Source organism: Oncorhynchus mykiss, chromosome 2 (assembly GCF_013265735.2).
Source record: "Oncorhynchus mykiss isolate Arlee chromosome 2, USDA_OmykA_1.1, whole genome shotgun sequence".
In the NCBI taxonomy this organism is placed as follows: domain Eukaryota; kingdom Metazoa; phylum Chordata; class Actinopteri; order Salmoniformes; family Salmonidae; genus Oncorhynchus; species Oncorhynchus mykiss.
In genome coordinates this window covers 69,027,143-69,050,581 of record NC_048566.1, presented here as the reverse complement: position 1 = coordinate 69,050,581, position 23,439 = coordinate 69,027,143, and the positions used below count along the sequence as shown (strand labels likewise).

The 23,439-nt window shown below is 43.3% G+C and overlaps 1 protein-coding gene across 2 annotated transcripts in view; it reads left to right on the top strand.

Moving 5' to 3' along the window:
- The window catches only part of sf3b3 (splicing factor 3b, subunit 3), a 49,549-nt gene that overhangs the window by 8,817 nt on the left and 17,293 nt on the right, over positions 1 to 23,439 (top strand). For both annotated transcript variants that reach the window (XM_021569849.2, XM_021569841.2), the window contains exons 2-20: positions 221 to 347; positions 450 to 605; positions 4,981 to 5,151; positions 5,323 to 5,495; positions 5,820 to 5,961; positions 10,726 to 10,838; positions 11,004 to 11,141; positions 11,391 to 11,494; positions 11,589 to 11,754; positions 12,788 to 12,883; positions 13,283 to 13,355; positions 16,359 to 16,510; positions 16,795 to 16,950; positions 17,129 to 17,284; positions 17,586 to 17,729; positions 19,199 to 19,321; positions 19,428 to 19,582; positions 20,566 to 20,740; positions 21,184 to 21,389. In XM_021569849.2, the coding sequence (XP_021425524.1) occupies positions 278 to 347; positions 450 to 605; positions 4,981 to 5,151; positions 5,323 to 5,495; positions 5,820 to 5,961; positions 10,726 to 10,838; positions 11,004 to 11,141; positions 11,391 to 11,494; positions 11,589 to 11,754; positions 12,788 to 12,883; positions 13,283 to 13,355; positions 16,359 to 16,510; positions 16,795 to 16,950; positions 17,129 to 17,284; positions 17,586 to 17,729; positions 19,199 to 19,321; positions 19,428 to 19,582; positions 20,566 to 20,740; positions 21,184 to 21,389 (2,669 nt within the window). In that variant the 5' untranslated portion in view covers positions 221 to 277. The remainder of the gene's footprint in view (positions 1 to 220; positions 348 to 449; positions 606 to 4,980; positions 5,152 to 5,322; positions 5,496 to 5,819; positions 5,962 to 10,725; positions 10,839 to 11,003; positions 11,142 to 11,390; positions 11,495 to 11,588; positions 11,755 to 12,787; positions 12,884 to 13,282; positions 13,356 to 16,358; positions 16,511 to 16,794; positions 16,951 to 17,128; positions 17,285 to 17,585; positions 17,730 to 19,198; positions 19,322 to 19,427; positions 19,583 to 20,565; positions 20,741 to 21,183; positions 21,390 to 23,439) is intronic.

Sequence of the window (23,439 nt, the reverse complement as noted above, 5' to 3'; positions counted from 1 at the left end):
AGCGGCACCCGTGTCTTTGAAAGCGCCTTTGTAGTCTATGTTGTGTAGCTAGCTATCATCAACTGAGTTGACAATGTTTTTGCTTGCGGGTGTATAATGTGTGCAGTATCCACAATAACATCACTGTGCAATAGTTAGCTAGCTACCGCACTAAGTTAGCTATGTTAAAACACGGATGTTTGCGGCAATGCAAAAAATGTACTCCTCCTTTCTTCCTCAGAACCTGGTGTTGCTGTGGCCTCTTTGACCTGCACCTGAAGGTAGAGAAACAGACACTATGTTTCTGTATAACCTGACCCTGCAGCGTGCCACTGGCATCACCCACGCCATCCATGGAAACTTCTCAGGTACATAACATTATTCTCTTGGGGTCTCATCCCTGAGTCTATATAACATGGATAATGTAACCTGTGATCGGGTATGGTTATCATTGTTGTCTTGCCTTGCAGGAACCAAGATGCAGGAGATAGTTGTTTCCAGGGGGAAGATAATTGAGCTGCTGCGTCCAGATGCCAACACAGGGAAGGTTCACACCCTGCTTACCATGGAGGTGTTTGGCATCATTCGCTCCCTCATGGCCTTCAGGCTGACAGGAGGAACTAAAGGTGTGTGTGTGTGTTATGAGATGTATGTGTGTGTGTCAGCATGTACACTGGGGATTGCTTTTTGCTGTATATACAGTGCATTTAGAAAGTATTCAGACCCCTTGACTTTTCCCACATTTTGTTACGTTACAGCATTTTTCTAAAATTGATGAGGAAAACAATTTAATCAATCTACACACAATACCCCATAATGACAAAGCGAAAACAGGTTTTTAGACATGTTTGCTAATGTATTACAAATAAAAAACAAATGCCTTACTTGCATACTTATTCAGACCCTATGCCATGACACTTGAAATTGAGCTCCGGTGCATCTTGTTTTCATTGATCTCCCTTGAGATGTTTCAATAACTTGACTGGTCCACCTGTGGTAAATTCAATTGATTGGACATTATTTGGAAAGGCACACACCTGTCTATATAAGGTCCCACAGTTGACCGTGCATGTCAGAGGTCGAAGGAATTGTCGTAGAGCTCCGAGACAGGTTTGTGTCGGCACAGATCTGGGAAAGGGTACCAAAAAATGTCTGCAGCATTGAAGGTCACCAAGAACAAGGCCACCTCCATCATTCTTAAACGTAAGAAATTTGGAACCACCAAGACTCCTCCTAGAGCTGGTTGCCTGGCCAAACTGAGCAATCGGGGGAGAAGGGCCTTGGTCAGGGAGGTGACCAAGAACCTGATGGTCATTCTGGCAGAGTTCCTCTGTGGAGATGGGAGACCCTTCCAGAAGAACAACCATCTCTGCAGCACTCCACCAATCAGGCCTTTGTGCTAGAGTGGCCACTCCTCAGTAAAAGGCACATGACAGCCCGCTTTGAGTTTGTCTAAAGGCACCTAAAGACTCTCAGATCATGTGAAACAAGATTCTCTGGTCTGATGAAACCAAGATTGAACTCTGGCCTGAATGCCAAGCGTCACGTCTGGAGGAAACCTTGCACCATCCCCACGGTGAAGCATGGTGGTGGCAGCATCATGCTGTGGGGATTGTTTTTCAGTCGCAGGGACTGGGAGACTCGTCAGGATCGAGGTAAAGATGAATGGAGGAAAGTACAGAGAGATCCTTGATTAAAAACCTGCTCCAGAGCGCTCAGGACCACAGACTGGGGCGAAGGTTTACCTTCCAACAACCCTAAGCACACAGCCAAGACAATGCAGGTGTGGCTTCGGGGCAAGTCTCTGAATGTCCTTCAGGGGCCCAGACTTGAACCCGATCAAAAATCTCTGGAGAGACCTAAAAATAGCTGCGCTCCCCATCCAACCTGACCGAGCTTGAGAGGATCTGCAGAGAAGAATTTGAGAAACTCCCCAAATACAAGCTTGCAGCGTCATACCCAAGAGGACTCGGCTGTAATCGCTGCCAAAGGTGCTAAAACAAAGTACTGCGTAAGGGGTCTGAATACTTATTTAAATGTGACATTTCAGTTTTTATTTTTAATACATTTGCAAAAATGTCTAATCCTGTTTTTGCTTCATCATTATGGGGTATTGTGTGTTTGAGGGAAAAAAACAATCCATTTTAGAATGAGGCTCTGAATACTTTCCGAATACACTGTATATAATCATTGTGACTTGAGTTCCATCTCAATAAGGAGTTTGAATAGCCTAAAATCACATGGTATCCAGAGTGCTAATAATGAGAGTACAAACAACAATAGCCTACAGAAAAATCTAAGGAAAATCCCTCCATGCAAGGTTGAATACCAAATTGCCAATAACCTATCCTACTAGGCCTATCAAAAGCTATATATATATATAGTAATCACACAATTTTTTTTATACCATTTTCATTGAAAACTATCACAGTAAGGTACTTCCTTATTAACCAGAAATGACTTGATATTGCGATAACTGCGGCATTAGACCATATATATATATATATATATATATATATATATATATATATATATATATATATATATAGCTTCTTAGCAAAGAGCAATTGGTAATCAGTGTCGTCAACATGTTAATTACACAGTTCATAATATGGTCATAACACTGTCATGACCAATATATTTTCACCTGCCAAGAAGTTTCCTTTCGTTAAGTTTCTCTTGAGTCCTTTGTTTTTGTTGTAATGAATCCTTTTAGTCATGTTTTTTTTCAGTCTGTTTTTTATAACTTGTAGAAAATACGCTTTAACACTGTCATGAAGCATTATGATCATTCTGTGTCACTTTACTTGGACTAAGAAAATATACTTTATGACACTCAAGACGCGCTATGACCACCATAATCATACGGAAGATAGGCCTATTATGTACAATCCCTTATATCAGTAAAAAAGAGGGTGTCTTGTCCTGCAATCTGCTCCTGCATTCATCCCTGTCATCAGCAACGGGGCATGTCTGACATCAATGTGTGCGCAATTACAATGAGCATTTAACATGCTCAATAAATAAAACGTGTGGTAGGTTTTGACACTCTTATGTAGGTGTCATAACCAGCCATAAAATCAAGCAATATATGTCACAACAGGTGTAAATATACTGTGTGTCATGACAGTGTTATGGTCATATTATAGCAGGTTATTATAGCATGACACTGGTGTTAACCTCTCTAGGGGGTGTGGGATGGTAGCGTCCCACCTGGCCAACATCCGGTGAAATTGCAGAGCGCCAAATACAAATGTAATTATTGTACATATTTAACTTTCATGAAATCACAAGTGTAATACATCAAAATAAAGCTTAACTTGTTGTTAATCCAGCCTCCGTGTCAGATTTCAAAAAGGCTGTACGGTGAAAGCAAACAATGCGATTATCTGAGGACAGCGCTCAGCACACAACATTACATACAAGTTACCAGTCAAGTATATTAGTCACGAAAGTCAGAAATAGCAATAAAATGAATCACTTACCTTTGATCTTCAATTGGTTGCACTCACAAGATAACCAGTTACACAATAATGTTCTATTTGTTCGATAAAGTCCCTCTTTATATCCAAAAACCTACATTTTGTTGGTGCGTTTTGTTCAGTAATCCAATGACTCAAATGCAGTCACAACGGGCAGACACAAATTCCAAATAGTATCCTTAAATTTTGTAGAAACATGTCAACCGATGTTTATAATCAATCCTCAGGTTGTTTTTAGCCTAGATAATCGATAATATTTCAACCGGACAATGGCGTCGTCAATATAAAAGAAAAACAAGAAAGGCGCGATCTCGGTCGCGCAAAGGAAACGGCTCTGGGGACATCCCACTATCCACTCATTCAAATTTGTCATTCTCCCTCATTTTTCAGAATAAAAGCCTGAAACAATGTCTAAAGACTGTTCACAACTAGTGGAAGCCATAGGGAATGGAAACTGGATCCTATCCCTATAAATGGTGGATAGGCTTTCATTGGAAAAACAGCCATTTCAAAATAATGGCACTTCCTGGATGGATTTTCTTCGGGTTTTCGCCTGCCATTTCAGTTCTGTTATACTCAGACATTATTTTAACAGTTTTAGAAACTTTGGAGTGTTTTCTATCCAAATCTACTAGTTATATGCATGTCCTAGCTTCTGGGCCTGAGTAGCAGGCAGTTTACTTTGGGCACGCGTTTCATCCGGAGGTGAAAATAGTGCCACCTACCCTAGTGAGGTTAAGTAAAGTGTTATTGAGCAATTCCTCAAGCAAGACTTTTGCCAGGACTGTCTGTGGGAGTGGTCTGAGTGGGGAGGGGAAAACTGTTATTGGCAGAGAGGTATGGAACTCTTTCTTATTGGTCTATTAACTATGCTGAACAAAAATATAAACGCAACCTGTAAAATGGGCTGAAATAAAATAAATGTTCCATATGCACAACGTTTATTTCTCAATGTTGTGCACAAATTTGTTTACATCCCTGTTAGTGAGCATTTCTCCTTTGCCAAGATAATCCATTCACCTAGTTAAAAGATCATTACCCCGGCGCTGGGGACAAACATGATAACTCATGTTTCGGCATGATAATGCACAGTCCTATGTCGCACGGATCTGTACACAGTTCCTGGAAGCTGAAATTGTCCCAGTTCACACAGATACAAACCTGCTCCATGCTGAAGCTCTTCCACCAGAAAGGATATTTGAAAAGTTGAGTCTGTACTTAGCCTCTGCCCAGGCTTTCAACAACATTGTCTTTCGTCATGATTCATCCAGTTGTAGCAATACATTTTCCCGCTATAGTTCAATGGTCGTTTTAGCCGGTTTAAAATAATTATAATGTATTTTTTGAGGGGCCAATAGTAGGCGATAACATCGTATATCGCAGTGTTTTATGGATACGTAATCACGATAGGACCAATGTTGACATCGCCCAATCTTAGTGTGAAGTAGATGCAAGTTTTATGTGTGTGGTTGAAAAGCTCTTATTTTAAATTTGAGACATTTGTGCTTTTGATCCACAGACTATATTGTGGTGGGCAGTGACTCAGGCCGCATCGTGATCCTTGAGTACCACCCCTCCAAGAACATGTTTGAGAAGATCCACCAGGAGACCTTTGGCAAGAGTGGATGTCGTCGCATCGTCCCTGGACAGTTCCTCGCCGTCGACCCTAAGGGCAGAGCAGTCATGATAGGTAAAGAGCTCAGAGAACTGAGAGATATTATGTTGTGGAGAGAGTTGGTAATGGTTTGAAAATTCAACAAAATTTCAAGTTGACAAATCCTTGGCTCGATGACAGAATGCCCTGTTGAAATGGACATGTTTTTTGTCTGTTGTAGTTTGCTAATTACCTCTGTGTTTCCAGGTGCCATTGAGAAGCAGAAGCTGGTGTACATCCTGAACAGAGATGCAGCAGCGCGTCTCACCATCTCCTCTCCCCTGGAGGCTCACAAGGCCAACACGCTGGTCTACCATGTGGTAGGAGTTGATGTGGGCTTTGAAAACCCCATGTTTGCCTGTCTGGAGATGGACTATGAGGTGAGAGCCTAGCACTGACTGCTATGATTTGTGAATTTGCTCATGCACTCTTGTTACGTACTAAAGAAATGGACCTAATCTATGTTTACACACAGGCTCAGATGTGCTTCTGTTTTATTCTCTATATACCCAAGTGCTATTGAATTGATGAGTCTTCATGTCTCTTCTCTGACAAACCACTGTAGGGAGCTTAAACGCCTGATTCCAACACAATCCCACTGTTGTAGCTGCTTTGCTACTAAAGATGTCCTGTAAATCCTCATCCTGTTCTCTTCATTTCCACTGACTCACTGTGTGTGGCCTATGACCTCTCCCTCCTTCCAGGAAGCTGACAATGACCCCACTGGCGAGGCTGCAGCCAACACCCAGCAAACCCTGACCTTCTATGAGCTGGACCTGGGTCTGAACCACGTTGTGCGCAAGTACAGCGAGGCCCTAGAGGAGCACGGCAACTTCCTCATTACAGGTAGCTACACTGAACAATAATGTAAACGCAACATGCTGCATTTTTTTTTTACCGACGTTACAGTTCATATGTGACCGACCAGCTCGATTTGGTCCAATATAGCGGGGAGGGGGGGGGATTACATTGCATATAAGAGACTCAGCGCTCAAAAATAGTATATCACACATTACAGTTGAGGAACAAGGGAACGTAATTCTGGTTTGAAAGTTGATTAACTTGTAACCTCACTTTTGATAAAAATGACCCTTGAATGTTTTGGTACACCTACTGGAGGGCTCTTTGTCTAAGCCCATTCAGTATTGTTCACACCCTCTAAAGCTTTAGCCTCACCCATCTCTGTAAGGATTCACATATGAGGCTATGTACTAAACAACCAAAAAAAAGGTTTATACTACAGGTGTGTTTGTAAATTTAATCTGGAGTGTCAGAGTGTGCTCTGGGTGTTCGGAAACTCAGAGCGTTGTCAGTTTATCCGTTCATAAATTCATAGCGTTTCGCTCTCTGAGTGTTCAGAGCGCACACTGGACGCTCTGGCCGAGGAGTAGGGTTGATCCAAGCATTCTGACCAGTCAAGAACCCAAGCTAACTGGCTAATATTGGCAAGTTTGCTAGCTACTTCCAGACACAACTCTCTAGAAAGGCAGGAACCTAGGAAGAAACCTAGAGAGGAACCAGGCTCTGAGGGGTGGCCAGTCTTCTTCTGGCTGTGCCGGGAGGAGATTATAACAGTACATGGCCAAGATGTTCAAATGTTCATAGATGACCAGCAGGGTCAAATAATAGCCCTGGGGAATGGTCCTAGGGCTGAGAGAGAGCTTAAATTCACACAGGACACCGGATAAGACAGGAGAAATACTCCAGATATAACAGATTGACCCTAGCCCCCCCTCGACACAAACAATTGCAGCATAATTACAGGAGGCGTCGGGAGACACTGGCCCCGTCCGACCATAACCCCGGACAGGGCCAACCAGGCAGGATATAACCCTACCTACTTTGCCAAAGAACAGCCCCCACACCACTAGAGGGATATCTTCAACGACCAACTTACTACCCTGAGACAAGGCCGAGTATACCCCACGAAGATCTCCCCCACTGCATGAACCCGAGTGGGGTGCCAACCCGGACAGGAAGATCACGTCAGTGACTCAACCCACTCAAGTGACGCACCCCTCCTAGGGACAGCATGGAAGAGCACTAGTAAGCCAGTGACTCAGCCCCCCATAATAGGGTCAGAAGCAGAGAATCCCAGTGGAGAGAGGGGAACCGGCCAGGCAGAGACAGAAAGGGCGGTTCGTCTTGTCTGACCTCAGATAATTCTCTGGTTTTCGTTATTTTGTCCATGCTCATTGCAGTACACACAGTGACACAAAACAGGAGAATGAGTCCTTTTCTCTATTCAATCTGGTTGAATATGTGATTTTTATACTGCATGCACCTCCAACTCACAACAGGGGAGTTCAATTCCAAAGTAAATGATAATCACCTGCTTGAAATCGAAATACTTCTAGACAGTGCCAATAATATTGTCTGGGCCATTTTAGGATTTCTTTCTGGAATTAGCTAAGATTTAGTAAATTATTCAGATTAGTTTGTTTTGTACAACTGCATACCGAGGATATACATATGTGGATACCAAAATATGTTTTAATTTCAACAGTCTTCTGGAAGAAATTGGGCATTATTTGAAAAAAGTGTAAGGGTTCATTATTTTTGGCCGACTGTATATAACAATTAAAGAGCAACAGTAAAATAACAATAGCGAGACTATATACAGGGGGTACCGGTACAGAGTCAATGTGCGGAGGCACGGGTTAGTTGAGGTAATTGAGGTAATATGTACATGTAGGGCTCCCAAGTGGTCTAAGGCACTGCATCTCAGTACTAGAGGTAACACTACAGACACCCTGGTTCGGTTGCAGGCTGTATCACAACTGACAGAGATTGGGAGTCCCTTAGGGCGGCGCACAATTGGCCCAGCCTCGTCTGGGTTTGGCTGTCATTGTAAATAAGAATTTGTTCTTAACTGACTTGCCTAGTTAAATAAAATGTTAGTGACTATGCATAGATAATGAACAGAGAAGCAGCAGCATGAAAGAGGGGGAGGGAACAATGCAAATAGTCTGGGTAGCCATTTGATTAGCTGTTCAGGAGTATTATGTCTTGGGGGTAGAAGCTGTTAAGAAGCCTTTGGACCTAGACTTGGTGCTCCGGTACAGCTTGCCGTGTGGTAGCAGAGAGAACAGTCTATGACTAGGGAGGCTGGTGTCTTTAACAATTTTTGGGGCCTTCCTCTGACACCGCCTGGTATAGAGGTCCTGGGTGGCAGGAAGCTTGGCCCCATTGATGTACTGGGCCCTACGTACTACCTTCTGTAGTGCCTACTAGCAGTTGCTGTACCAGGCAGTGATGCAGCTGTAGAACTTATTGAGGATCTGAGGACCCATGCCAAATATTTTCAGTCTCCTGGGGGGAAATAGGCTTTGTTGTGCCCTCAGCAATAGGTCAGTTATTCTGCACTTTGGCACACTCCGAGGTGAGTGCTCTGAAATCGTATTAGATAGCCAGAGCGAATTTACCAGCTACGTCTATCAACAGTTGTCGCAGTGACATGAACATTCTATTGAAATGCATACTTGCATAGTGTTTAGACATGTAGCTAGCTAGCTAAACAATGAACCATGGTCCCAACTCATAACGTTACTACCCTGCAAGAATCTGCAGGGAGCTAACCAACCAGGTTCAATGTTAGATAGCTAACATTAGGCTAGAACTAGCAATGCAAAAGGCTCTGAGATCATACATGTAAAGTTAGCAAGCCAGCCAGCTAACACTAGCTAGCTAACAGTACACTAACTTGACATGAAAACAACTTTCTGACTAAATTAGAAATGTATATCTGAAAATGTAGCTAGTTAGACTATCTTACTTGGATGGACACTTCTCCCTCTGTGTCACGGATGCCATGGTTGCCCTTAGTTTGAAAATGTAATCAGGAGAAAGGTGTTTTATACATCCGAATTCTGGGTGTTCTCGTTTCGACTTTGCAATCAAATACCAGGATTTTCTCCCATCTCCTTAGCTATCATACTCTAATTCCACTGATTTTCAATACTCGGTCCAATAGAAAGTGGAGAGCAACACTTACGCAGTTCTACTACGTGATATCTTTCAAAAAATCCTTGTTAGAAAGGATTACCTACACATACTGACCAGCTCATGTTATAGACGGAAGCGTGCTACATGGCAGACCAATCCGAAATCATCTCTCGGCATGTCCAGTTCATTCATTATCTCAGCCAATCATGGTTAGCGGGAAGGTTGCTGCTCTTCCATGGCTAAACCAACTAGGCTCATAATTTTTAAAAAATATTCGTATTTACTGGTGGCATACAAGTTTGTTATTAAGGCACATGAAAATTCACATGTTCCAGTAGGCATTTCTGCCAAAAAACGCATTTTGATAAATAAAAAAAAGTTAGTTTTCCTGTGAAGTACTGTTGCGCGACATACACCTAGTTTCCTGAAACAAGTCACATGTATAAGGAAATCAGTCAATTGAAAAATTTTAATTGGCTGTGCGAAGTTGCTGGATATTGGTGGAAACTAACACGCTGTCATACACGTAAATCCAGAGCATCCAAACACGCTCAATGGGTGACATGTCTTGAGTATGCAGGCCATGGAAACACTGGGACATTTTCAGCAACCAGGAATTGTGTACAGAACCTTGCAACATGGGGCCGTGCATTATCATGCTGTGATGGCAGCGGCTGAATGGCACGACATTGAGCCTGAGGATCTTGTCACAGTATCTCTGTGCATTCAAATTGCCATCGATAAAATGCAATTGTGTTTGTTGTCCGTAGCTTATGCCTGCCCATACCATAACCCACCGCCCCCATGGGGCACTCTGTTCACAACTTTGACATCAGCAAACCACTCGCCCGCATGATGCCATACATACTGTCCTGCCTTGTGCCTGGTACAGTTGAAACCCGGGATTCATCCGTGAAGAGCACACTTCTTCAGCGTGCCAGTGGCCATTAAAGGTGAGCATTAGCCCACTGCAGTGGATTACGACTCCAAAAGACCCTGGTGATGACAATGAGCACGCAGATGAGCTTCCCTGAGAAGGTTTCTAACAGTTTCTATCAGCTGTCAAGGTGGCTGGTCTCAGATGATCCCGCAGATGAAGAAGCTGGATGTGGTGGTCCTGGGCTGGCATAGTTACACGTGGTCTGCGGTTATTGGACATATTCTGTAAAACAACTTTAGAGGTGACTTATGGTAGAGAAATGAACTTATGATTGAGAAATGATCTGGCAACCGCTCTGGTGGACATTCATGCAGTCAGCATGCCAATTGCACGCTCCCGCAACTTGAAACATCTGTGGCGTTGTGACAAACTGCACATTTTAGAGTGGCCTTCAATTGTTCCCAGCATAAGGTGCACCTGTGTAATGATCATGCAGTTTAATCAGGTTCTTGATATGCCACACCTGTCAGGTGTTGGCAAAGGAGAAATGCTCACTAACAGGGATGGAAAACTAATTTGTGCACAATTTCTGGTATGTTTTATTTCTGCTCATGAAACCTGGGACCAACACTTTAGATGTTGTATTTATATTTTTGTTCAGTGTACATTATTTCCAGTAGAGGGCAGTCAAAGCCAGGTTATGAGTTGTTTGCAGGCTGGATTATTTTTTTTTTTAGGTGTAAACCTATTGTTTGATCATTACCCTTTCCCCCTCTCTTCTCCAGTTCCTGGAGGCTCTGATGGGCCCAGTGGAGTACTCATCTGTTCAGAGAATTACATCACCTACAAAAACTTTGGAGACCAGCCTGACATTCGCTGTCCCATCCCACGCAGGAGGGTGAGTTTCTGTTATATTTTATAAACGTGAAAACGAATTTCAAATAACTTGGCTAACAAGACATGGTCATATATGTTAACAGTTTGAATGTTTGTGTGGATCACAATTGATTTGATACCATCTACACTGTGCCCTCAATTTTTTTTTTCTTTTGCCTGAACACAGAATGACCTGGATGACCCTGAGCGAGGCATGATCTTCGTCTGCTCAGCCACCCACAAGACCAAGTCCATGTTCTTCTTCCTGGCCCAGACGGAGCAGGGTGACATTTTCAAGGTCACCCTGGAGACCGATGAGGAGATGGTGAGGCCAGCAGGGTGCAGTCTGAAACAGGAACTGGGGGAGGGGGGGGCAGAGGTGTTCATCTGATGTGTGGGAAATAGAACCGTGCTGTCGAGGTGATGAGTCTTCATGTCTCTTCTCTGACAAAAACATGGAGAGAGCATAAACACCTCTGATCTCAGCATGCACACACACTAACTTATGTCAGTGTTCACATGATGGGATATTCTGTGATTCCTTCTATTTCAAATTAACGTTTGTATCCCCCAGGTTACAGAGATCAGGATGAAGTACTTCGACACCATACCTGTAGCCACATCCATGTGTGTGCTGAAGACCGGCTTCTTATTTGTGTCCTCAGAGTTTGGTAACCAGTAAGTCATTCATTACACTGTAATACCTCACACATCCCATCTATGTCCATGCCTCTTGCTCTCTTGTGTTCATTGCCTTCTCTCTCTCTGCTAGTTACCTGTACCAGATAGCCCATCTGGGAGATGACGATGAAGAGCCAGAGTTCTCCTCTGCCATGCCCCTGGAGGAGGGAGATACCTTCTTCTTCCAGCCACGCCCCCTCAAGAACCTGGTGCTGGTGGACGAGCAGGAGAACCTCTCCCCCATCATGTCCTGCCAGGTGTGTGTGTGAGAATCTCTTTGTTGTATGTTTGGTGTGCATGCAGCGGTTTTATCTTTTGATTCCCATGGATTGTGCAGTGGATGAACTTAGTGAGAACACCTTTCCCTCTGTTCCACTGAACTGAATTGTAACAGCTTTAGCTGGGGTAGATGTGTTTTCCCACTATTTATAGCACAATGAACCTGATTTTGACTTTACTTGAATGCAAGTTATTTGGAGTACAAAGATTCTTGTCTTTTTGAATTTTTTCCCCATTTTTATAAGTAGGATTCACATTAACCCGCTGTCCTCACACACACACAGATTCTTCTGAAGTCTTTCGGCAAGGGTTGAGGAGAAGGATGTTGTCCTGTTGAAGTGATGAGTTTCTCATGTCTCTTCTGGCTAAATATTGTTAGGTTCTAATTATCAGAGTAAGAACTCAACAGACACTATGAAAGCTTAGACCAAGTTTATTCTTCCCAAAGGATCGACCAGTTGAACTGACAAAGACATGATTACAATAGTGATGGTATATGTATCCCACTGTGGGTGGAGTCTCCTCCTTGCTAAACATTGCATCTTTTTTTGCTAGGCAGGAAACTAAGTGATAGGGTTAATAAACGGTTCCTTTTCCCTTAGAGACCTGTCCTCGACCCCCTTATCCACGCCTCTCCCCTTATCAGTACTGCCACGTGACTGTTTTCCCTGCTCTCAGCCCCTCCCAAGCTTAATTGCACCCACCATAACCCTTCCTCCTACAGACAACTCCTGATGTAAATCCTGGGCTACGGCACCCCTCATGTCTCTATTAGAACTTATGATTCATAATAGTTAAAGCTCACAAATCCAAACCTATCAATGGAGAGCGTTTAAACACCTCTGATCTCAGCGTTAGAACGTGACACAGACACCACATGTGAGACTGCCTTGTTTTCTTCTGGAGCTGTACTACTTGTTAAATTCTGTCCTCTGAGAATACATAGAGATCTCTTACTCACCACTGGCTCCTTGTTCCACTCACCTCATCTGTTTCTCTCTCCCTGTGTAGATTGCTGACTTGGCTAATGAGGACACTCCTCAGCTGTATGTGGCCTGTGGCAGGGGACCCAAATCCACCCTCCGTGTCCTCAGACATGGACTGGAGGTATGTGTACTGCTATTCCACTTCCCATTGCACATTCACATCCCAGAAAGTGCTCACACACACATTCTCTCAGTGTGGCACATGCCACAGTATTATTTGAACAATGATGACATTTTAACAAAGTCATGCGGATACTCACTCACATGCACACTGGAAACCAGAGTTGGGACAGAGTTTGGGTATTAAGTTTCTGGTGCTGTTGCTTTTCTCACACACCAGCTCATGTTTGACGTGTTTAAGAAGCTGGATGAGATGAAATCATGTCTCTGACAAAGCACCGGAGAGTGTGTGTATACCTCTGATCTCAGCAAATCTCAACATGTTAATGCAGAGGTAACAGACTGGTAAATGCTTAGGTTAGATTACAATGAAAGTCTGATCATTGATCGTTCCCTCCAGGTATCAGAGATGGCTGTGTCTGAGCTGCCCGGTAACCCCAATGCTGTGTGGACTGTGCGCCGACACATTGAAGGTGCTTGTTCTTTTTATTTTATTTTTATAAATACATCAATGTTTTTAACTAGTTGCAAGTTATTTTCCCTTCTACCTCATTACAGTCCACTTCTGCAGTATTTGGTTGCAATTATTGTGTATGACATGGTTGTAAAGTGGCATTGTTTTAATCTTAATACTGTCAAGTCTCATGTTGTAGTCTGGCATCAGAGTGCATTCTGAGGAAAAGTCACTCAGCCAGACTATTCCCAGAAGTCATGTGATTTCAGAGATTTTTCCTGTCATGGTAGTATGCACTAGTGGCCTAGTTCCACTGCAGCTGCCTGGTAGATAGAGACCTGTTCAGGCGTGGCTTCACTTTCACTCTGGCATTCATCCATTACACACAACACTTGGCTCATCCAACTGGTTAGCCTGCACAAGTCAGACATTGTAACTTCTACACACTGGGTTACAGATTTCAAGATTGTGATGCCATGCTCTAGGTTAGTGAAAAACCAAAATAAGGGTATGAGATTGATTGATCTTCATGTACCAGATTAGGGCACATTCCTCTGAAGTCTCATGGCAGGGTTTGTTGTGCTGTTGAAGTGATGAGTTTGTCATGTCTCTTCTCTGACAGAAATATCAATGGAGAGAGTTTAAAACACCTCTGATCTCAGCATTATACATACTTTGTGAATAAATAAACTCAGAAAAAACAGAAATGTTCCTTTTTCAGGTCCCTGTCTTTCAAAGATAATTTGTAAAAATCAAAATAACTTCACAGATCTTCATTGTAAAGGGTTTAAACACTGTTTCCCATGCTTGTTCAATGAACCATAAACAATTAATGAACATGCACCTGTGGAATGGTCGTTAACTTCTTATGGTATAGGGGACGCTTGCGTCCCAAGAGGGTAGCATATTTCAACCCTGCAGGCGCTACACAAAACGCAGAAATAAAATATAAAACATGCCTTACCTTTGACGAGCTTCTTTTGTTGGCACTCCAATATGTCCCATAAACATCACAATTGGTCCATTTGTTCGATTAATTCTGTCCACATATATCCGAAATGTCCATTTATTTGGCGCGTTTGATCCAGGAATAAACAGCTTCCAAATTGAGCAACGTCACTACAAAATATTTCAAAAGTTGCCTGTAAACTTTGCCAAAACATTTCAAACTACTTTTGTAATACAACTTTAGGTGTTTTTAAACGTTAATAATCGATCAAATTGAAGACTGGTCTATCTGTGTTCAATACAGGAAGACAACCAAGCTACTTTTCAAGTCTTGCGCAACTCTCAAGTGTTACGCAGTTCCTAGATGACTGTACTTCTTCATTGCACAAATGAATAACCTCAACCAAATTCCAAAGACTGGTGACATCCAGTGGAAGCGGTAGGAACTGAAAACAAGTTCCTAAGAAATGTTGTTTTCCAATGAGAACTCACTGAACGGACAGACCTATTTAAAAAAAAATCTGAACGGTTAGTCCTCAGGGTTTTGCCTGCTACATAAGTTCTGTTATACTCACAGACATGATTCAAACAGTTTTAGAAACTTCAGAGTGTTCTATCCAAATCTACTAATAATATGCATATCTTATATTCTTGGCATGAGTAGCAGGAAGTTGAAATTGGGAACGCTATTTATCCTAAGAAGTTATTAAGACACTAACAGCTTACAGACGGTAGGCAATTAAGGTCACAGTTATGAAAACTTAGGACACTAAAGAGGTCTTTCTATTGACTCTGGAAAACACCAAAATAAAGATTCCCAGGGTCCCTGCTCGTCTGTGTGAATGTGCCTTAGGCATGCTGCAAGGAAGTATGAGGACTGCAGATGTGGCCAGGGCAATATGTCCGTACTGAGAGACGCCTAAGACAGAGCTACAGGTAGACAGGACGGACCACGTGTAACAACACCTGCACAGGATTGGTACACCCGAGCATCACACCTGTGGGACAGGTACAGAATGGCAACAACAACTTCCTGAGTTACAACAGGAACGCACAAACCCTCCATCAGTGCTGAGACTGTCCGCAATCGGCTAAGAAAGGCTGGACTAAGGGCTTGTAGGCCTGTTGTAAGGCAGGTCCTCACTAGACATCACCGGCAACAATGTCGCCTATGGGCACAAACCCACCGTCGCTGGACCAGACAGGACTGGCAAAAAGTGCTCTTCACTGACGAGTCGCGGTCTTGTCTCACCAGGGGTGATAGTCGGTTTCGCGTTTATCATTGAAGGAATAAGCGTTACACCGAGGCCTGTACTCTGGAGCGGGATCGAGGTGTAGGGTCCGTCATGGTCTGGGGCAGTGTGTCACAGCATCATCGGACTGAGCTTGTCATTGCAGGCAATCTCAACGCTGTGCGTTACAGGGAAGACATCCTCCTCCCTCATGTGGTACCCTTCCTGCAGGCTCATCCTGACATGACCCTCCAGCATGACAATGCCACCAGCCATACTGCTCGTTCTGTGCGTGATTTCCTGCAAGACAGGAATGTCAGTGTTCTGCCATGGCCAGCGAAGAGCCCGGATCTCAATCCCATTGAGCACGTCTGGGACCTGTTGGATCAGAGGTGAGGGTCCGGGAACTTGCAGTTGCCTTGGTGCAAGAACTGGCAAATCTGGTGCAGTCCATGAGGAGGAGATGCACTGCAGTACTTAATGTAGCTGGTGGCCACACCAGATACTGACTGTTACTTTTGATCCCCCCACCCCTTTGTTCAGGGACACATCATTTCATTTACGTTGGTCACATATCTGTGGAACTTGTTTAGTATATGTCTGTTGTTGATTCTTGTGATGTTCATACAAATATTTACACATGCTGGGTTTGCCGAAAATAAACACAGTTGACAGTGAGAGGACGTTTCTTTTTTTGTTGAGTTTAAATGTAGTTGATGATATTGATGAATTGCTTCATGTATCAGATTAACACTAACCATAGGTTTATTGAATATAAGGAAGGGTCCAGAAATCCCCTCTGTGTGAAATTCCTACTCATTGAAACACCTCTCCTCCTCCAGATGAGTTTGACGCGTACATCATCGTTTCCTTCGTCAACGCCACCCTGGTTCTGTCTATCGGTGAGACCGTAGAGGAAGTGACAGACTCTGGCTTCCTGGGGACCACCCCCACCCTCTCCTGCTCTCTGCTTGGGGAGGATGCTCTGGTGCAGGTCAGTCACCCACACTACACACGCCTCTCACAGAGGGCTGAACATGCACCTTCTGTTCTGGAGGGAATACAAGGCTGATGGTGAAAGTGAAATGAAGATGAAGCGAGATGAAGTGTATGACAGATTTAATATTGCTGTTGAAGTGATGAGTCTTCATGTCTGTTCTGACATTACAATGGAGAGAGCTTGAACAACTCTGATCTCAGCACTATTCACAAACATTAGACACCCTGGCCAGGCCCCTTCCCCAGCCCTGTGTAAACTGAATAACTATTGTTGTACAGGTGTATCCTGATGGGATCCGTCACATCCGTGCTGATAAGCGTGTGAATGAGTGGAAGACTCCAGGGAAGAAGACCATTGTGCGCTGTGCAGTCAACCAGAGGCAGGTGGTTATCGCTCTGACCGGAGGAGAGCTAGTCTACTTTGAGATGGACCCTGTGAGTATACTTTCAACCCCTGGGTGTCTATTTTCTCAGCCAAGTTCGGTCTTTGAGTTTGACCCAGTTTCATCTGCTTTTTGCAAATATCCAGAAGTCTCTCCTGCTCAGTTTAAAGGTTATTTTTCTTCTGACAGTAAATGTTTATGATAACCTTCCCCTCTGTCTCTCACCCCAGTCTGGCCAGCTGAATGAGTACACAGAGAGGAAGGAGATGTCAGCTGACGTGGTGTGTATGAGCTTGGCCAATGTCCCCCCTGGCGAGCAGCGCTCCCGTTTCCTGGCGGTGGGGCTGGTGGACAACACCGTCCGCATCATCTCACTGGACCCCTCGGTACGACTCTCACCGTACTTTGTGCAGCCCGTGCGATCTGTTTGTCCATCTGTTTAGAATGAATCTGACTGCTCTGCGAGTTGGTAACAAGCACCAGATGTTCTTGGACAATTGCAAGGAAACTCTTCTAGAGCTCGTATACTCTGCTCAAGTTTTTTTTTTTTTGCAATTACAGCCAGGGTGAAAACAACTAAGTTCAAATCCAAATAACACTGCCAGTGTGGATATTTGCCTTTTTAACATGCGTTTATCTCTCAAAGCTGTGTTTGTAGCCACTCACCCCTCTGTGTTTGTGGTGTAGGACTGTCTCCAGCCCCTCAGTATGCAGGCCCTGCCTGCCCAGCCTGAGTCTCTGTGTATAGTGGAGATGGGAGGAGTGGAGAAGGAAGATGAGCTAGGAGTGAAGGGCACTGTCGGCTTTCTCTACCTCAACATCGGACTGCAGGTAAAATACACTATGACCAAAAGCTTGACGAACATCTCATTCCAAAATAATAGTCGTCATTAATATGGACTTGGTCCCCCTTTGCTGCTGTGACAGCCTCCACTCTTCTGAAAAGGCTTTCCACTAGATGTTGGAACATTGCTGTGTGGACTTGCTTCCAATTCATCCCAAAGATGTCCGATGGGGTTGAGGTCAGGGGTCTGTGCAGGCCAGTCCCGTTCTCCCACACCAATCTTGACAAACCATTTCTGTATGGACAATGCATGGGTGCATAGTCAGGCTGAAACAGTAAAGGGCTTGTCAGAATATAAATTACAAGAGTATGTTATAATGCTGTTATTGCATCAAATGGGTGTTTTATGGAACAGAATAAGGGGTTGTTAGAATGCTCATCTGTGTGTGTTCTACTGAGGATGGCCCTCTGGGAGATTTACAATGCCTTTGGGTGATACTGCATTCCAGAGCATGAGTTAATGTTTCTGTACTGGGGTACCAGGGGGAGATGACTCCAGTGCCAGACCCTGGTCTCTACACAATGAGATACTTATAATTCACAGCAGACAGTGTCTTTCATACTAATCTTAACCTAATGACCATTCCATAAATCTGTTTGTCATGTAGCCTGAGAGGGGTGAATCTTGGCAATAAAAGACCTTTGTGTTTTTGACTCGGGGCTCTGAATTGATTCGTTGACCAGCCATTATTAACGTAGGGCACTCAATCGATTCACTTTATATGTGTGTGTTGTATTGACCTGCTCCCTTATTAACAAGTGAGTAAAGATTTAGTTGAAGTATAACTCTGACCTCGTGATAAGTTTTTGTCTCCTCATTTGATAGTAAAGAAATTAACCACCACAGGCCTTCCCCAAACTTGCAACCGTCCTGTTCTGTGAGCCTGTGTGGCCTACAAGTCAGGGGCTGAGCGGTTGTTTGTCCTAGACGTTTCCACTTCACAATAACAGTACAGTTGTTCCAGGGCAGCTCTAGCAGGACAGAAATATCACAAACTGACTGGAAAGGTGGCATCCTATAACGTTGCCACATTGAAAGTCACTGAGCTTTTCACTAACGCCATTCTACTGCCAATGTTTGTCTATGAATATTGCATTGCTGTGTGCTCGACTTTATACACCTGTCAGCAACAGGCCAAGCCGAATCCACTCATTTGAAGGGGTGTCCACATACCTTTGTCTGTATATCGTGTATATGTCCTCTGTGTTAAGGAAGCGTTTGAGTAGAGGGATATTGTGGTGCTGTTGAAGTGATGAGTTTTCTCATGTCTCTTTTCTGACAAATAATGGAGAGAGTTTAAAACACCTCTGATCTCAGCATACAGAATATATACACACCTACACTATCTGTTACTGCCTGTTTACTTCTGCCACTGTATTACTTGATATTTTGTGCTCTGTTGGAATACATACTAGAGCTTTTATTTGTGACGTTAACATGTCTGTCTTTCCTCAGAATGGTGTGTTGCTCAGGACCGTGCTGGACCCAGTGACTGGAGACCTGTCTGATACTCGTACTCGGTACTTGGGGTCGCGACCTGTGAAGCTCTTCCGCGTCAGGATGCAGGGACAGGAAGCTGTAAGTGAAATCCTATTAGTTGGTGTGTTTTTGCAGCTTTATGGAGCTGAAACATAACATTGAGGCTGTGTGTATTTGTATCCTCTGACCTCTCCATCTCCTTCAGGTGTTGGCCATGTCGAGTCGCTCCTGGCTGAGTTATTCCTACCAGTCCCGATTCCATCTGACGCCCCTGTCCTATGAGACGCTGGAATATGCCTCTGGCTTCGCCTCTGAACAGTGTCCAGAGGGCATTGTGGCAATCTCTACCAACACCCTGAGGTGTACACACACACACAAACACCAAGAGAACTAAAGTAAACACATCTGCACTGCGTGTACAAAACATTAGGAACACCTGCTCTTTCCATTACATAAACTGACCAGGTGAATCCAGGTGAAAGCTATGATCCCTTATTGATGTCACTTGTTAAATCCACTTCAATCAGTGTAGATGAGGGGGAGGAGACAGGTCAAAGAAGGATATTTAAGCCTTGAGACAATTGAGACATGGATTGTGTGTGTGTGTCATTCAGAGGGTGAATGGGCAAGACAAAATATTTATGGGTTATGGTAGTAGGTGCCAGGTGCACTGGTTTGTGTCAAATGGTTTACCTCCCAAAGGACATCCAGCCAACTTGACACAACTGTGGAAAGCATTGGAATCAACCAGCATCCCTGTGGAACGCTTTTGCCACCTTGTAACAATTTACAATTGTTTTTTTTATAGCACTTTTCTAAAACATGAAGAGGATTAATTGAAGGCAGGGTTTGAGGCGAGGGGTGTTATGCTGTTGACGTGATGAGTTTCTCATGTCTCTTTGACAGAATAATGGAGAGAGCATTAAACATCTCTGATGAATTGAGGCTGTTCTGAGGGCCAAATTAGGGCAACTCAATATTAGGAAGGTATCCTTAATATTTTGTGTACACTCAGTGTCGATTGAGGAAATGTCTTTGACAAGGCTTGAAGGTAGAGCAGTTATGCTGTTGAAGTGATGAGTCTTCATGTCTCTTCTCTGACAAACCAATGGAGAGAGTGTAAACATCTCTGATCTCAGCATATACACAGATCACATCTCATTTTCTCTCATTCACCCTCAACCATCCTCATTTTCAATTATAACACTGATATTTAACTTATGAAGGTTATGTTCCATTTACTTTTTGAAATGTTATTTCTGTTCCCATTATGGCTGAGTTGTGGCATGGCACACCTGTTACGTGGTACACATCTTCTGACACTGCCTTTGTCTCCCTCTTAGGATTCTGGCCTTGGAGAAGCTGGGTGCCGTGTTCAACCAGGTGGCCTTCCCCCTGCAGTACACACCTCGCAAGTTTGTCATTCACCCAGAGACAAACAACCTGATACTCATAGAGACTGATCACAATGCCTACACAGAGGCCACCAAGGCCCAGCGAAAGCAGCAGATGGCAGAGGTATGGTTCTGTTCTGACTGAGAGGGCTGAGGCTACGTGTTGTACACCCAGGCCGTGTAGATTGTGTGGGCTGATATTATGAAAGTGTAGATATAAGATGGGCAACTTCAATATAAATAATTTACAATTATTTTTTTTATAGGACTTTTCTAAAAACCCAAAGAGGATTAATTGAAGGCAGGGTTTGAGGCGAGGGGTGTTATGCTGTTGATGTGATGAGTTTCTCATGTCTCTTCTCTGACAGAATAATGGAGAGAGCATTAAAACATCTCTGATCTCAGCATATATACAGAGATTACACACACAGTGTAGATTGACATGGGGAATTAGACTAATACTTTGCTTACACTTATGTAGATATCTCTCACCCCCTCCTCCCTACTTTTCTTTCTCTCTGTTTGTAACTGACGCTGACACCACTTCTGTGTTGTTCCCTTCTATAGGAGATGGTTGAGGCAGCTGGTGAGGATGAGAGGGAGCTTGCAGCAGAGATGGCTGCTGCCTTCCTCAATGAGAACCTGCCAGAGGCCATCTTTGGGGCGCCCAAGGCCGGGTCTGGCCAGTGGGCCTCTCTGGTGCGTCTTGTCAACCCCATCCAGGGAACCACTCTGGACCTTGTCCAACTGGAGCAGAATGAGGCTGCCTTCAGGTGAGGACAGGATGGATGAATGAAAAAGAGCTCCCTGGCTTGTCGTCCTAAAAAATGAAATGAATGAATTCTGGTTCGTTCAGCCATTCCTATGGGGGAAATTAATGGGGTGAAAATGGGGTTTTGGGATAAACGCCAAAATAAGGTCAGATCTTATGTTTAGTTCTATGAGATAATGTTATGGCCCTATAAAACCGCGCTGCAAAAAAACCCAGACGGAATCACAGAATCCTGACATTTAAACAGAATTCAACAACATATTTTTTTTTATTGAAGTTAATAGGAAATCAACTTATGAGAAAATTCATTAATTAGCCCGAGTTAAACATAAGACATGAGGAAAATGCATCATGAACTATATGCGAGTAAAGTCATATTGTATTTAAAAAAATGTTTTTACAACATCTGTGATGGATGCAGTCAAATAATTTGTTTGTTTGACATCTTTTGTGTTTAAAAAAATCATTATGTGGGAAATGGCAGTGGAAACGCCTTTATGTGCAATGTTAATGATGTAATAACCATATCAAAGTACATTTGGAGTCATGCGATGTTGTGTTGTGTCCTCCCACTACCACTTGGGAAACCATGCAGTTTATTAGGCTACAAATGAATTAAGTTATGATGAACTTCACAGGGTGGTGAAAGTGCACAGTGTCAAGCTTGATGCTTCTTTCCAAAAAATATCGAGGGTCTTATTCTGGTGACATGATGATCAATGCTTGGCTGCAGTTTGACACAAAAAAAAATTTCTTGCTTCTATCCCTGGTAATCTACTTTTGGTATTTGGTATTTTATTAGGATCCCCATTAGCTGTTGCAAAAGCAGCAGCTACTCTTCCTGGGGTCCACACAAAACATGAAACATGACATAATACAGAACATTAATAGACAACAGCTCAAGGACAGAACTACATCAAAAATAAATAAAAGGCACACGTAGCCGACATATCAATACCAGTACATACACAAACTATCTAGGTCAAATAGGGGAGAGGCTTTGTGCCATGAGGTGTTGCTTTATCTGTTTTCTGAAACCAGGTTTGCTGTTCAATTGAGCAATATGAGATGGAACGGAGTTCCATACAATAATGGCTCTAATACTGTACGCTTTCTTGAATTTGTTCTGGATTTGGTGATGGTGAAAAGACCCCTGGTGGCATGTCTGGTGGGGAAGTGTATGTGTCAGAGCTGTGTGTAAGTTGTCTATGTAAACAATTTGGGATTTAACACATCGTTACTTATAAAAAGAAGATGCAGTCAGTCTTTCCTCATCTCTTAGCCAAGAGAGACTGGCATGCATAGAATTTATATCCGCCTTCAGATTATGAAGAGCAAGACGTGCCGCTCTGTTCTGGGCCAGCTGTAGCTTAAACTTCTTCGGGTTCGGTCTCCCTTCCACGGGACTGTTGAGCTAATGTAGGCTAATGCGATTAGCATGTGGTTGTAAGTAACACGAAAACTTCCCAGGACATATCTTATATTGGCAGAAAGCTTACATTTTTGTAAATCTAACTGCACTGTCCAATTTACAGTAGCTATTACAGTGGAATAATACCATGCTATTGTTTGGAGAGTGCACAATTTTGAACATGAGAAGTTATTAATAAACAAATTAGGCACATTTGGGCAGTCTTGATACAGAAATGCAATGGTTCATTGGGTCAGTCTAAAACTTTGCACATACACTGCTGCCATCTAGTGGCCAAAATCTAAGATGCACCTGGGCTGGAATAATACATTTAGTCCTTTCGCTTGCATTTCAAAGATGATGGTACAAAAAAAATACAAAAGAACGGTTTTCTTCCTTTGTATTATCTTTTACCAGATCTGTGTGTTATTCTCCTACATTCCTTTCAAATTTCCATAAACTTTAATGTGTTTCCTTTCAAATGGTACCAATAATATGCATGTCCTTGCTTATGGGCCTGAACTACAAGCAGTTAGATTTGGGTATGTCATTTTAGGGGAAATTTTAAATAAAAAAATAAATAAAAGGGTTTTAACTAGATCTTTCCTTCCAGCACTCGACCACACGACTGGACAATAAT